At 38.1% G+C, this 14,008-nt stretch overlaps 3 protein-coding genes across 4 annotated transcripts in view; 1 reads left to right on the top strand and 2 right to left on the bottom strand.

Moving 5' to 3' along the window:
• Positions 1-718: 718 nt before the first annotated feature.
• znf830 (zinc finger protein 830) lies at positions 719-3,297 on the bottom strand. The gene has a single exon (XM_008334339.3). It carries the CDS (start codon positions 3,140-3,142, stop codon positions 2,102-2,104), a length of 1,041 nt encoding a protein of 346 aa, XP_008332561.1. The 5' UTR covers positions 3,143-3,297; the 3' UTR covers positions 719-2,101.
• Positions 3,298-3,476: 179 nt separating this feature from the next.
• Positions 3,477-12,302, top strand: LOC103396308 (ankyrin repeat domain-containing protein 13C-like). Of its 2 annotated transcripts, XR_003048716.1 has the most exons (14): positions 3,477-4,261; positions 4,714-4,755; positions 5,134-5,238; positions 6,816-6,901; positions 7,065-7,110; positions 7,249-7,315; positions 7,659-7,803; positions 7,890-8,021; positions 8,257-8,418; positions 8,512-8,591; positions 8,748-8,846; positions 9,673-9,773; positions 9,888-11,658; positions 11,746-12,302. XR_003048716.1 is itself a non-coding variant. In XM_008334338.3 (13 exons), exons 1-13 carry the CDS (start codon positions 3,901-3,903, stop codon positions 10,016-10,018), a joined length of 1,557 nt encoding a protein of 518 aa, XP_008332560.1. In that variant the 5' UTR covers positions 3,477-3,900; the 3' UTR covers positions 10,019-12,302. The 2 variants fall into 2 exon arrangements, 1 of the variants encoding a protein (XP_008332560.1); XM_008334338.3 differs by having other exon boundaries at positions 9,888-12,302.
• The window catches only part of LOC103396307 (serine/arginine-rich splicing factor 11-like), a 5,123-nt gene continuing 3,148 nt past the window's right edge, over positions 12,034-14,008 (bottom strand). The window contains exons 5-12 of the mRNA XM_008334337.3: positions 13,951-13,988; positions 13,698-13,831; positions 13,514-13,592; positions 13,318-13,431; positions 13,148-13,237; positions 12,990-13,073; positions 12,688-12,883; positions 12,034-12,608 (exon numbers count right to left, since the gene is read on the bottom strand). Of these exons, the coding sequence (XP_008332559.1) occupies positions 12,423-12,608; positions 12,688-12,883; positions 12,990-13,073; positions 13,148-13,237; positions 13,318-13,431; positions 13,514-13,592; positions 13,698-13,831; positions 13,951-13,988 (921 nt within the window). The 3' untranslated portion in view covers positions 12,034-12,422. The remainder of the gene's footprint in view (positions 12,609-12,687; positions 12,884-12,989; positions 13,074-13,147; positions 13,238-13,317; positions 13,432-13,513; positions 13,593-13,697; positions 13,832-13,950; positions 13,989-14,008) is intronic.

Below are 14,008 nucleotides of genomic sequence, written 5' to 3'. Positions count from 1 at the left end.
AGTGGCGTGTAACCCTGTATTTATTCAGGTCCTTGAACAAGTGCATGTATTTTTAATCGGGGACATCAGTTTACACATTACTGATATTGAACATATTACCAAAAAGTCTTGTCTAGTCTAGTTTCAGGTTTTCTACTTGTGACAAGAAGACATTGTACATTTTCTAATATGCATCAGGGCTATAACCATCAGCGTATTAATACTGAACCATTTGGTACAGACACGCGTGCGAAATGGATTTAAGAGGCACATGTGGAATCTTACATTTACAAAATGTGTTGAGGGTTTGAATGGAAGCAATCTCTTTTAATTCTGCATCACTATATCCACCTTTATGTGGATTGTAAAATAGATAATATCATAGTTGATATAGCAGCTGATATTACAATAATAAAGTGCTTATCACCAATTAGAATAACAAAGTAAAACATTGTAATAGCCCAGTGACCATGGCAGTTGCGGCAGTTGGAGGTGGAGGACCTCTGTATTGATGTCATTTTGCAGATGATCTTTTTAATTAACACCCAGTACAACTGACACAGAACATAGAGAAGCTCCACACATACATTGTATGAATGTTTACAAATGACTACTAAAAAACAGGCTTGTTCTGAGAGCGGTATTTGTTTTAAACCTTTCCCTAATTTATCTTTAAAAAATGTTTTGAATTTGATTTCCTAAGCTGATTCCAATGTTTGTTAGAGAGTTGATGTTGCTGTTGTTTTTATTCCGTAAGCTGTGATTGGGTTTTTGTGTAGCGTAATAAATCTAGGATTTATTTTGTTTTGTTTTTGTTGAAGTTTTTACTTGTACAAGGTTTGAAGGGCTAAGGACACTTTGAATCTCAGTAGAGAAATTAATGGAAATTCATGAGACTCATGTAGCAATAAGATAATTATGTAGATGTTGTGGTATTGAGAAATGCAGTAGATGGAACACACAGCTAACTCACAATGATAAACAGGTAGTTTAAGAAGCACTGACCATTACTCTTTACTTGATTCGTCTTATTCCAGTTGTACGGACCTTGTAATGGTTCATTATTTATGTAACATGTTTGTTATAGTAACTATTGCTGTACTCTGTAAAAATGTATAAATCTTTTCTCTGACAGTCGTCTGTTAAATGAAACTGCTTTGACAATTTTTGCTTTTTGGTCTTGGGGCCTTTGCATACCAACAGTATTGGTGGCAGCTTTTTACTGCAACAGCAATGTAAATGAATGGCACATAATTTTAAAAACGTATTCTAATGTGTTCTCTTTTTGTAAATGCGAGTGTCTAAAACTTTAATACAATAGTCACCTATATCCTGTGAGCTGAGTCTGCCCTACACTTTTCAGTAGTAAATTTCTGTATTATTTGGAAAAAATACTAAAAGGTAACACACAGGCTGCCATATTCAAGAAAGTTGAAATTAACCACATGATCCCTAAAACAATCAATTCTAATAATTTGCTTGATTGAAGTGCATTATGTAGACAATATCTACTTGCATGGGCTCAATGTGCACAAACAAGGGAATTTATCTAAATGATTCAAAAACCGTCTGGTGTGCAAAGGCCTATAATCTTGACATTTTACATTTTTAAAATGATGTTGTGATATGCATGTTGCTTATAATGTAACATGAACAAATAATTTAAACGTCTTTTTTTGCAGAACAATAAGTCAAACTTAAACTGTAAGTAGCCTTTGAAGATGTAATTTTCAGGTCCATGCTGACACAAGTTAATAAACACACTTACAAAAAGTTGTCACCTGACTCAGCTTTTTTTTATTTATTTTTTCTATAGAAATTAAATGAAAATGATTTGTACTTTTGCCTGGCCATAGATGTGAATGGGGTGAGGGAAATTTTACCAGAACATGTCACTTAACGTCAACATGTTTTAAAGTTTTACTGTACCTTCAAACACGTCAGACCTTGTAATGTTGTTTAATGTTTTACTAGAATGGTGCACATGACATTGTAATTTTTAAAGTTCTGAAATTTACAGATATGACAAACTGAAGGTCTTTAACAAACATATTTATAGAATCTGAGTAGTAAAAAAAAATAACATGAAAGATCATACAACATCTTAGCATCTCTGAGGAATCTACACCAATGCCCCTTTAGCTCGCCAGTCACGTGACAAAAGAGCCAACAGCTCCTCTTCATCCTCCTCTTCTTCCTCCTCACTGTTAACAGTCTCCATTTGTTCCTCCTTCGTGGACAAAGACTTGTTTTTAATGACATCCCGCTTGTCTCTCAGCAGCTCCACCCTCTTGTAACATTCAATCTGTTCATCTATTTCATCGATCTGGCGTTCAATGCGTCCCTCCTCGTCGTCCTCAGCCACGATGGCTTCAGATTTGGTGTTCACCTGTCTGATCTCTTTCTGAAACTCTTCCCACTCCTTGTCCATTTGATCTTTTGGAGCATCAACATTGCGCACCTTGGCATCTGTCACTGGGTCATCAAAGAACCCCTCTGGAAGTGCTTCTGCTGTGTTCTCTTTCTTTTCAGTGCTCTTCTCTGGTGTGTTTGCTTTGAGGACAGATCCTGAGTGAGAAGGAATGGCAGGTGTTGAAGGGATTGAGCTGTCAAAGAAATCCACTGGCAGACCTGCAGCCTCTGCTTTTTCAGGTTGTGGGTTTGTGGTTCCTGTGTGATCTGACTGGTCTTTTTCATTATCATTGTCGTCATCATCGTAAACTCCTGCAAGTAGATTCAAGCTTGCAGATTTTGGAGCAGAAACCTCTGCTTTATCCTTTGACTTCTCAAAGAAATCTCCTGGCAACCCTGACGCAGACTGACCGGATACAGTAGCTGACTTCGCCCGTTTCCCGTCCGCGTCCTCGACGTTTGATGTTTTCCTTTTAAGTGTTTGGTTTTGTGTTTCCGCTGGTTGAGTCTTCGCTCCCTTTAGCTCTGCCACCTTCTCTTTGTGCTGTTTCCCCAGAACATGAGCCGGCCACAGTAGCTCGGATTTGAGCTGCACACTGCACAACACACAGCTCAGTTGCCCCACACTGTTGTATTTAGCAAACGGAGACTCGATGCGCTTTTTGTCTGTCGTTTGTCTTTGTTTTTCTCTCATCAAGCGTCGCAGTTCGTCCTGATTAACTATTTTCTTGCCCTTCTTTAAAGCTGACATTTTCGAAAGAAAAACAAACTAGGAACTAACGCGAAGACACCGATCCTCAAGCGTATGTGTCGCATAAATATGACGTAAGGGTTGCCAGATACATGTAACTGTATATAATGATAATAATAATAAGGGGGTCCATAAGTGAGGCTTAAGATGTTATAGATCAATTTTGGACAAAAATATAAAAAGATAAATGACTGAAACAAAGCGGGATGTGTAGAATGGCATATTAGAAAGTTTTTACAAAAGAACATGATTTTATTGGACTTCCTGGCAACCACAAAAGCGAAATTGTTCACGCTGGGTGTTGTTATGTCATCTCGCGAGAAGATCTTGCTAACAGTAGCTCTGCAGGTTCATTGTACGGTCTGGCTTTGCCACAAAGCAAATTTTGTTTTTGTATCTTTAACTTAGAAACTACGGACAAGACAGGATGTAGTCATTCCACTTTCGTATACTATTATTAAGTCTTGTGTTAATTCGTAGTGTTTTTCTGTTGTGCTGGATATTATTTTCTTTATATAGTCGCCGCGCCCATCCTATTCATTTTTATTGCGGGTTAGCAGGGAGCTAATGTTGGCAGTAGTGCTGAGCAGCAGGTGCGGTGGTATTTATTTCTCCGCCACAGAATAACTAGTAATCAAATAAATACATTGAAGGAGTTTGGTTTAAAACGAATTTTCCAATTTTTTAGTGCTGTCTGCTTCGCGTGGTGTAGTTTGAAGTTATTTGTTAACCCGGTAACGTACGGCATCATCACCATCATGACAGGTGAGAAGATACGCACCATGCGAAAGGACCATAACAAGGCCAACAAAAACGAAGAATTAAGGGATACACATGACGAGACCTCAAACGAGACCATCTCAAACGGTACCAGTAACAATTTCACATCTAACAAGGCTTTTCACAAGTCGGTCAAATCCTCCACACTACAGCAGCAACAGCAGCTTAACGCAAAAAACATCAACGGCAACCCGTCATCAGTGGACAGCAACAAGAACCCCATCATATTAACAAGCACCGACTTCGACTTTCCTGTTCACGAATGTGTTTTCAGAGGAGACGTGCGTCGTCTGTCCTCTCTTATCAGGACCCACAGCATCTCTCAGAAAGATGTACACGGTGAGTGTCCTACCAGTGCCCCATATATTGCAATCAATTGAAATTATATTCTATGTATTATATATTATTAATCGCCACAAGTTGCATTCTCGTATGTTTTTTTCTTATTTATAAATATTCTGTTTGTTATATTTTATACTATAATTAAGAATAATTTGTACTAAGAGGTTTCTTATATACAATTTTATCATATCCTTATTTTTGTAATGGTTGTAGATTTGTGGTTAGTTGATTTAAAACAAAACGTACAGGACAAACATTTGACAACATATAACATTTATGAACAAATGGAATGAATAGTGACTTTAACTTGGACCTTTTGCCACAGATGACCATTATTTATGAGTGGTTTCATTCAATATAAATAATTTCTGTTTTATTTTGCTATAATTAATTTTATTAAATTATTTTGAGTGTGTGTACTAAATATATCGATGTGTTTCTTTTCCCAGGTAATACACCTCTTCACCTTGCACTGATGTTGGGCCACAAAGGTGAAAACAAACTTTCATTCAATTTAAGTTTAAGTTGAGTTAAATAAATAAATAAATTAAATTCATTTTTTATTGATTCCAATAAACAAAGAAAATGTGTACTCTTAAACAGTAAAGTATAGTTATCTTCACTTAAAGGTCCTTCAGGTTGGAATGTTAGTTCATACTCCTGCACCGATCAGCAATTCTTCTCTGACCTCCGCAGTAGTTGAACAGAAATTAGAGAATAGTGCCAAATGACATGTCGTAAAGTTAATTTGTAACCAAACAAACTGTTTTTCTTTTTCATTTTTTTTTTGGTTTTTGTACCTTTAAACATCCAGACTGGTACAGACTATGGTCGATTATTTCACAGCCAATTTGATCCTTGTTTTATAGAATGTGCTCTCCTCCTGCTGGCCCATAATGCTCCTGTGAAGATAAAGAACGCACAGGGATGGAGTCCTCTAGCAGAAGCCATCAGTTATGGCGACAGGCAAATGAGTAAGTTTTCTCTTCTATGCTGTGCTGTCTGGTCAGTTCAGCTAGAGAACTAGTGGCTGTTATTTTCTTAGAGATTTCGTCACACTGTTGGCTGAAACACTGATTTATCTGAATGATGCTTTGGTCTTTGCTCACACATTGCTTATAAAATATCACCATACTGAAAAGAGTTTATTCACATTTAAAAGGCAATATTGGTACATTTGAGATACATTTCATCTTTTGATGTTTTTGTGTTCCCCATAATGCCTTAGATGAAGAGACAAGATGAAGACAGAGCTATGTCTCTGGTGTAGACTATGAACAAACAAACAATTCATCCTGTTTTTTGTGACTCCATTGAGAACACTGGTCTCAGTTCAGTGCAAATAGGCTGCATAAGTAATGTGATTATAAATTGTCATTGCATCCTGTCCCTGTATTGTGACTGTTGAGTAGCCCAGTATTAGTGTGAAATGACTCCCAACCCTTGTTGTTATGCGTCTTGCCTCTCTGTGCATGAGACACAATTTCCGCTTTGAGAAGGTCACATCATTTACAAGTGTTAATGAGAGTAAGCACAACGGAGATGGTTGCCTCTTCACACACCAGCAGCAAGGACACACAAAGATGCTCAAACTCTCCTGGTGACAGTGTTTAGTTCTCTCTTGACTTTGACTGAACAGGATACAACAGCAATAACACTAAGTAAAGAGGACAAATGCAGAAAAGTCTGAGCTTTCACGCTAAACACTGCAGTCCTGTCGTCATTCGTCACCTCCTGCTTTACCCATGTGCTCATTATGTCAGCACTGTGTGTGTGTGTGCGCGCGTGCAAAGTGACAAGCTGTGAGAGGGCAGTGAGCGCCTTGTCAGCACTTTTCCCTCCAGTCCACTATTTTCACCTTGGCAAAGACAACTGGGATAACATGCCAAATATGATGACACAGTTTGTTTCATATGGTTTAAATTAAATAATTGATCAGCGTTGAGCTAATCCTGTCACTGCAAATGATGCGTGTAGCACTTAATTATATTATTTCTACAGAGAAGCAATAATTCCCTACAGTAAACGGTTTGTAATGCTGGCTATGAGGATTTAAGCGTTTAAATGTGGATCCTAGTGCTAGAGTAGATCCAATGGAACTAAAACACAAAACCCCTTTGAGTGATTACTAATGGGAATATGTGAATTTCTGACAAAGCAATTTATGCCCTCTAATCTGGGCACTGCCCATAATTTGGAACATGAATCATATGCTGTCTGTTAATACAGGAAAGTAATTGAAATTAATTGTTTTAACTCAGAAGGCAAGCTGTAAAATAATCTTTATTCAGACAAAACACAACAAATAAAAACACCATAACCCAGAAAAGCAAAAACAAAATTAGGGCAAACATATATGGCAAAGAGATTGAATAGTGAGATTTACTTTAAGAAGAGAGGTTTAAAATCTTGTCGTCCCTCTTGATGTTATTCCCAGAGACGGTCCGTTGTGTCCTGTTTAGGACAAGCGTTCCTTTATCTTTGTCTTCCAGATGTTAATGCATGTAATGTGAGTGAAGAACTTGCAATAAATCTTCCACTCTTTCTTCAGTCACAGCCATACTGCGGAAGTTAAAGCAGCAGTCCAGGGAGAGTGTGGAGGATAAGAGGCCAAAACTGCTGAAAGCTCTCAGGGAGGTGAGGATCACAGCTGGATTCTCATTCACTGATGTCTCTGCCACACATTTCCCACAGTACCTCCATGGAGTTCTATTGTTTGTCAATGTCTAGTGTTCTTTTAAATTTAGTTGTATATTTTGGAATGTCATTTTGATAGATCTTTTATCTCTCTTTTTTGCAGCTTGGTGACTTTTATCTGGAGCTGCATTGGGATTTTCAGAGCTGGGGTAAGTTTTCAGTTTATATAAGCACTTACATTATTTAGACATATTAAACCTCAGAGGAAATACACCCCAAAAAAACAGGCAAATTATTGATTCGCGTTAAAGACTTTTCCAACCCTAACTAATTTATTCATGTCGTAGTGCCTCTTTTGTCCCGGATCCTACCGTCGGATGCATGTAAAATTTACAAGCAGGGCATCAATATCAGGTAAGACTTCAAGAACCTGAATGAAGGTAATAAATACTGGTAATAGGGTTAGTTATTAGGATGTAAAAGATAAAAAAAAAACAAGAATAAAGTTTCGTTTCTTCAAATATAACCTTTTACAGAGAGACAATGTTGTGTTTCTCAAACCCATAAACCATGACATTGGGTTATTTTGGACAATTGTTTTCTCACATTTTCCAGTTAAATTATTTTTTGTTAATGAGATAATCATGTTTTACTAAGTGTGGAGTCTTTGAACACATCCAGGTCAGTTGCTTCTTTTAGATCTAGAAAGTGGGACAGAATCTCCACTGACCTGTTTATTCCTTCTCTTTTAATTCAGACTGGATACCACTCTCATAGACTTCACTGACATGAAATGTCAGCGCGGCGATCTCAGTTTCATTTTTAATGGTGATGCTGCACCGTCCCAGTCCTTTGTAGTCCTAGACAATGAAGCAAAAGTTTACCAAAGAATCCACCATGAGGTGAGGAAACACTTTCACCAAAGTTGTTTTATGCTGTATTGTCACCTGATTAAACTAAAATAAGATGTTTTTTTTAAATACTAAAGGACTCAGAGATGGAGACAGAAGAAGAGGTGGACATTCTGATGAGCAGTGACGTCTACTCTGCCACTTTGTCCACAAAGTCCATCACTTTCTCCCGCAGTCAGATTGGTTGGCTTTTCAGAGAGGATAAAACGGTAAGGTTTATGTTAATGCTTAACATGAATGGAATCTCAACCAAGGGGAATTTAAGGAAATTTAAAAAATATATGAAATCAATTTAAGTTGCTGCTAATTTAATCTTAATATGTGCGGGGATGCACCTTCCTTGGCTTGTAATGAAGTTGGGATATTCATGACGAAACACAGTTAGTTCTGTAGCCATGTTTGTTTGTTTAATTAAATATTGAAGTCAACTTGCCGTTGTCAAAGGAGAAAGTTGGAAACTTCCTGGCCGACTTCTATTCAGTGAACGGCCTTGTCCTGGAGTCAAGAAAGCGGCGAGAGCACCTCAGTGAGGAAGACATCCTGAGGAACAAAGCCATCATGGAGAGCTTAAGTAAAGGGGGCAGCATCTGTGAACAGAACTTTGAGGTGGGGAGGCCATTGATTTACTCCTAATAGGAGCTATAGAACCTGTGTTGATTTTGAGCCACTACATAGCTCATAATACATTTTTTTCTGCAGCCTGTGAGGAGACAGTCTCTTGTAGCTCCAGCTCCCAACACTATTTCATGGGAAGAGTACATCACTGCAGAGCATGGAAAGTAAGGAGCTGGGATTTTCTGTCTTTTTTTTTTTCTTAATGCAATTAACAATTAATGCAGGATTGCTGTGAAATGTGAATTGTAAATCCATGTGAAATACTATGGTCTATTAACACACTCTTTGTGTCTTTATCTTTTATTTCCTCCAACCTCTAGGCCACCGCATCTTGGAAGGGAGCTCATGTGCAAAGAGAACAAGAAGAACTTCAAAGCTACTGTAGCCATGAGCCAGGATTTCCCTCTGGGCATCGAGTCGTAAGTGCATCCTTTCCTTCTCACAGTATGAGTAGGATGTTACACTTAAATACACTTGGATCATGGGAATGGTTGGTGCAGAGATTAAATATTTCACTTCATATAGTAAAGGCCAGGTAAACACAAGGTCTTGATGAATGGGTGTTTCAACTGCTCCAGCACAGTAGCCTCAAAGCTCAGCTGAAAATTACATTTATCCAGTGTTTAGAATTTAGCTTCAAATAAGGTTTTATAGTCAGATTTCCTGACGTTATAGAACTGAAACCAATCATAATACAGTTGTGTGCAAAATATGTTCATGGAGAATGACTGTTTAAGAAAGTACAGGTAGTCATTTTTGCGCTTTTTCCAAGGATTTCCAAAGATTTTCAACAAAAATGAATTGTAAGGATCGACTTTGGTGGAGAGAGGATTTATACAAAATGTGTTTGATAATAGGTCACAGGCAGTAGCGTGAGGTAATGTAGCATATTGATTTATCTCTTCTGTTGAACCAACCCTAATGGGGTTGACAATAAAACTCTCCTCTTTCATCGTCACTAATGGGGTTTTAATGTAATTTCATACTCGCACAGCCCCCACCTTTTGATCTAGAAACTTTGACTTTATTTTGTCAACCACTTAATAAGGTAAATTATTTTGGAATGAATCACAGTACATCAGACAGTACATTAAAATAATCAAAATGGTCAGGATTATTTGTGAGTCTGGGTTTTTTTTGTTTGTTTGTTGTAGTGTCCCAGATTTGATTCATGCTGGTGGTTATTAACTGTCACACTGGGCTTATAAAAGAGAACTAGACTGACCCACTTTCTGCTGCCTGCAGGTTACTGAATGTTTTGGAGGTCATAGCTCCCTTCAAACATTTCAACAAACTGCGAGAGTTTGTTCAGATGAAGCTTCCTCCGGGGTTTCCGGTCAAACTCGGTGAGGTTTATCGTACATCACATTACTGTGTCTAGGTCAAGCATTTTTTGAGAGTGTGAATGAAATGAAATCATTAAACAAAATCTGTTTCCTCTCATTCATCCGCCCTCACAGACATCCCCGTCTTCCCCACCATCACTGCTACTGTCACTTTTCAGGAATTCCGATATGACACATTCGACGGTTCAATTTTCTCTATCCCTGCCCACTACAAAGAAGATCCCAGTCGCTTCCCTGACCTTTGACATGGAAATACAAAACAGGAAGTGACCAGTTAGCTTACACGTTAGGGATTTGTGAAACGTTATATAAGGAATCCCATTTCGTTGAGCTGCTGTTCTAATTGATCACTTTGTATTATTAGTATCACTGGCTCCTGTTCATTTTCCTCTAAGGGATCCAACGCAGATCAATGCAAGCAGATGTTACAGTGCCATCTCGTGTAAAGACATGCACGTGGGCAGTTTGTTTTAGCTTTCATTACACCCACTGCTCACCTGCTGGGCGGCTACATCTGCTGCTCCACACTGCTGCTGCTGACGCTGTCGTCTGTGAAAGCTGTCAGAACGTTGAGGCCGGACTTTGCATCACCTCACATCCATGGAATCCTTTGAACACACTGAAGCTCTGTCGACACTCATCTGTAAATATCACACGCCTCACCTAAGAGTTTAAAAAAAGGAAGAAAAAAAACCCTGTATATCTATATCCTTAAACTTAAGCTTAACATACATTTATATATGATGTATTATACATATAAATATAGATAGAAAAAGTCAAAGGCAGTAACGCTGTGTAGCAATACATTTCCAGTACTTCTGAATGTTTTTAACCAGCTGGGGGAAGGTTGAGCATCAAACCCATTCTTAACAGTTCGGTATAGAAGCCTTTTCCCGGTGCAGGACGCAGTTTCCTGTGTTTTCAGGTTAGCTCACGTTACCTCTCGTCTTTCTCCACGTCTTCGTCGTGATAGTGCGAACTTTGTGCTCGGTGTGAATGGATTTGCTGTACTGTATTAACGTACGTTCTAATGTGAGAGAATCCCAGATGGAAAATATCAGGTAAACTGTTCTTTGTTTAAATACTGCACTGATATGAAGTATATTTAGAGGCATGTGATGGCTGTCGGCCCACTGGTTCACACACGTTGTCAAGGTATATTCTCTGAAGGTTTCTTATATTACCTGCAGACTTATTGGTAGTTAGATAAAGAGGAAAAAAACTGAATTGTAACACTAACACTTTGAAACACCTTTTATTGCTTACAAAAATCTCTCCTTGATGATGTTTTGCTAATACATTTTATTTAATTTTGTTTTTTAATTCAGGGGAGTAAACTAAGCTGTGACAACTATATTTGCTGGATATCCCAAAAATAGCCACATGGAAAAACTCATACATCACATTTTCTTTTCTTTTTTTTTTGCTTTAGCTGATGTGTACTGCAACCATACCTACTTCACATCCCTTTAAATAAAGCACCAGCATCATGTTTCAACAAAATTTGTAGTATTATTATTATAGTTTTATTATTCACTCAAGTCATTTAAATTGAAGAATTATCGCTGTAATGTTCTCTTAACATAATAACAGACGAACCTTTACTTCATTTAAAGCCTTGTTATACCTGACTGCTTTGTATAAATCACAATAGGAGTTTATCAGTACACAAAACTACAGTATTTAGTTTCTGCTTCATGAAATATGAAACTAGAATGTTCTCAGATCAGCTGTTAAGTTGCACAACAATCAACGGTTTGTTTGGTCACCATTCTTTGGAAAATTAATTTTAAAATATAATACAGAATACATGTTTAACAGGAGGAGGGATATACTTCACTTATTTGAAGGCACAACCGCAGGAGTTGAATAGCGGCTGAATGTGGTAGGTGTTATTTCGCTTCATGGCATATAAATCTTGTTATTGTCAGCATAACACTGAAAACGTACTATCTTTCCTTCCTTGGCATAGAACCTTAAGAGGCTCTCAACTTAATTGACAAGAAGAGGAGTACGAGATTTGAACTTTGCAGTATCCCACCTGAGAAGGCAACATAGTTGACAGAGAAACGTGCATCTGCAAGGTTTGATGCCAACCCAGGGATCAAGATAAGAAATAGGCGTAGTGTGGTCCAGGGTATTGGAGGTAGCGGTCTAAGCTTAAGGCACCAGGATATGTGAGTATTACAGAACTAAAAAAAGAAAGTTGATGAGATTTTATAATTTACTAACATCAAAGTTGAAAAAAATGAGCCTTAGATTTTGTTCTCCAACAGAGCTTTATTATAAAAAGAAATCCCTGATAAAACATCAACATTTTACTATAGCGTAAGCATGTAAATTAACTGTTTACAAAAGGATGGGGAAGGCTGTATTAACATTACATCATTACATGACAAAGGTGTAAGTAAGGTACAATATAAAAGACAAAATCCAAGAAAAGCAAAGCGAGCCTAGTTTGAGCTAATGACAGGCAAAACAAGGGTTTTTTTTTTTTATAAACAATAAGATGAAAAAATAGGATAAAGGCAAAAAACCACAACAATCCAGCGTGAAAATTTCAAACTCTTCACATTTCAGATTTGTCAGAAGAAAACTATTCATTTGGGAACAGATATTGGTGATTTTTGAAGGAAAAGCAGGAACTCCTTAGTCACTGACATCCATGTCATCATGGTGATCATCACCACCGTTAACTTTGGTCTGCTTTGATGACATGGCTCTACCGTTGCCTTGGGAATGAGGGGAAAAAGCAGAGTCATCCGAGTCCTTCCTGTACTCTCGTTCTTTGTCGCTGTCATAACCTTGTTCCTCTTCATCATAATCCCTGGTGATCTGTGGAATTAAACGAAAATAAATGTCACAAAATGAGAATGGGTGACAAGAAAAATGAATGTCAGAGATGAGAACCTACCTTAATATCTCCTTTATCACCATCCGACTTCCTGTCCCACTCTTTGTCTTTTTCCTTTTCCTTTTCCTTGTCCTTGTCCTTGTCTTTGCTTTTCTTTTTCTTGCTGCTAGTGTGTTCTCGCTCTTCATGTCCATGCTCTTTTTCGCTTTTGCGGTCTCTTTCTCGTTCTTTATCTCTTTTCTTCTCCTTCTTGTGTCTACAGAGAAAAGAAAGAAACACAAATGAGAATGTGATTTTTTTTTGTTTACATCAGTACCTGGCCTTTTCAATTAACTGGTTCATATTTCTAATCACACACTAACCTTCGAGGAGATGGAGACCTGGAGACTTTACGTTTTGGAGACTTTTTAGGAGATCGACTGCTGCTGCGACTTCTCCTGTGCCTTCTGTAGAATAGAGCAAACTGGTCAGCCTTCTGTCAGGTTCTTGAAACAGAACTGGCTTATTCTGCTCTACTCACCGACTCACACTGTGTGACCTCCTGGCTGTGCTGTAGCTCTTTGGTGGTGTTTTAGATCTCTTCCTTCCAGAGTCATCTCTCTTTTTATCTCTATAAACAGATCGAGTCTTTTATAATGCACTTAAATACAACAATAATACAGAACCAAGCTTTACCCACAACAAATGTACCTGGATCTACTTTGTGATCTCCTGCCTCGGTCTCTGGAACGAGTGTGTGTTTTGCGTGGGCTCCGGGAACGTCTCTTGCTTCTTGATCTTGATCGTCGCCTTGATCTGCTGCGCCTGGAATCAGACCCGGAAAAAAAAATAATGCTGGAGAAGTGGCTTCACATCAACCATTTACATAATCAACTTACGAATCTACCTGTGCCTTGAGTGGGACCTTGAATACCTCCTTCTTGACCTTGAACGAGAGCGGGATCGCTTCTTCTTGTTCTCCTTGTCTGCAGAAACAGAATAGAAAAAAATATGTATCGAAATACCAATTCAAATTCACCCCCCCCCCAAAAAAAAAAAAAAACAAGCTGTCTTGACTTTAATCCACCCACTTCCTGGTTCAATTGCAGCAGAAATAAGAGACTGAGCTTCTCGGACTCTCTTCATGGCCTCTTCCATTTCTTTATTAGCTGAATCGACTTTCAAACTTGCTCCAAGGTTCAAGCCTGCAGCCAGTGGGTTCAGCCTAAAGAAAAGAAGTCATTAGCTGAGCGATCATTTCTAAAAACACCTCTTCAAACAGAGGTGTTAAATCAATTAGCAGACAATGTTACAGACACTTTGTTTGTTTTTATACAAACTTACTTTGGATCCGTCATTAATTTCAGCAACTGATCAGTAGCCTGTGAAGGGAAGAAAAAAA

Source organism: Cynoglossus semilaevis, chromosome 20 (genome assembly GCF_000523025.1).
Source record: "Cynoglossus semilaevis isolate Cse_v1.0 chromosome 20, Cse_v1.0, whole genome shotgun sequence".
Taxonomy (NCBI): Eukaryota; Metazoa; Chordata; class Actinopteri; order Pleuronectiformes; family Cynoglossidae; genus Cynoglossus; species Cynoglossus semilaevis.
The sequence above is the reverse complement of the archived record's forward strand: the minus strand, read 5'-3'. Positions and strand labels throughout refer to the sequence as shown.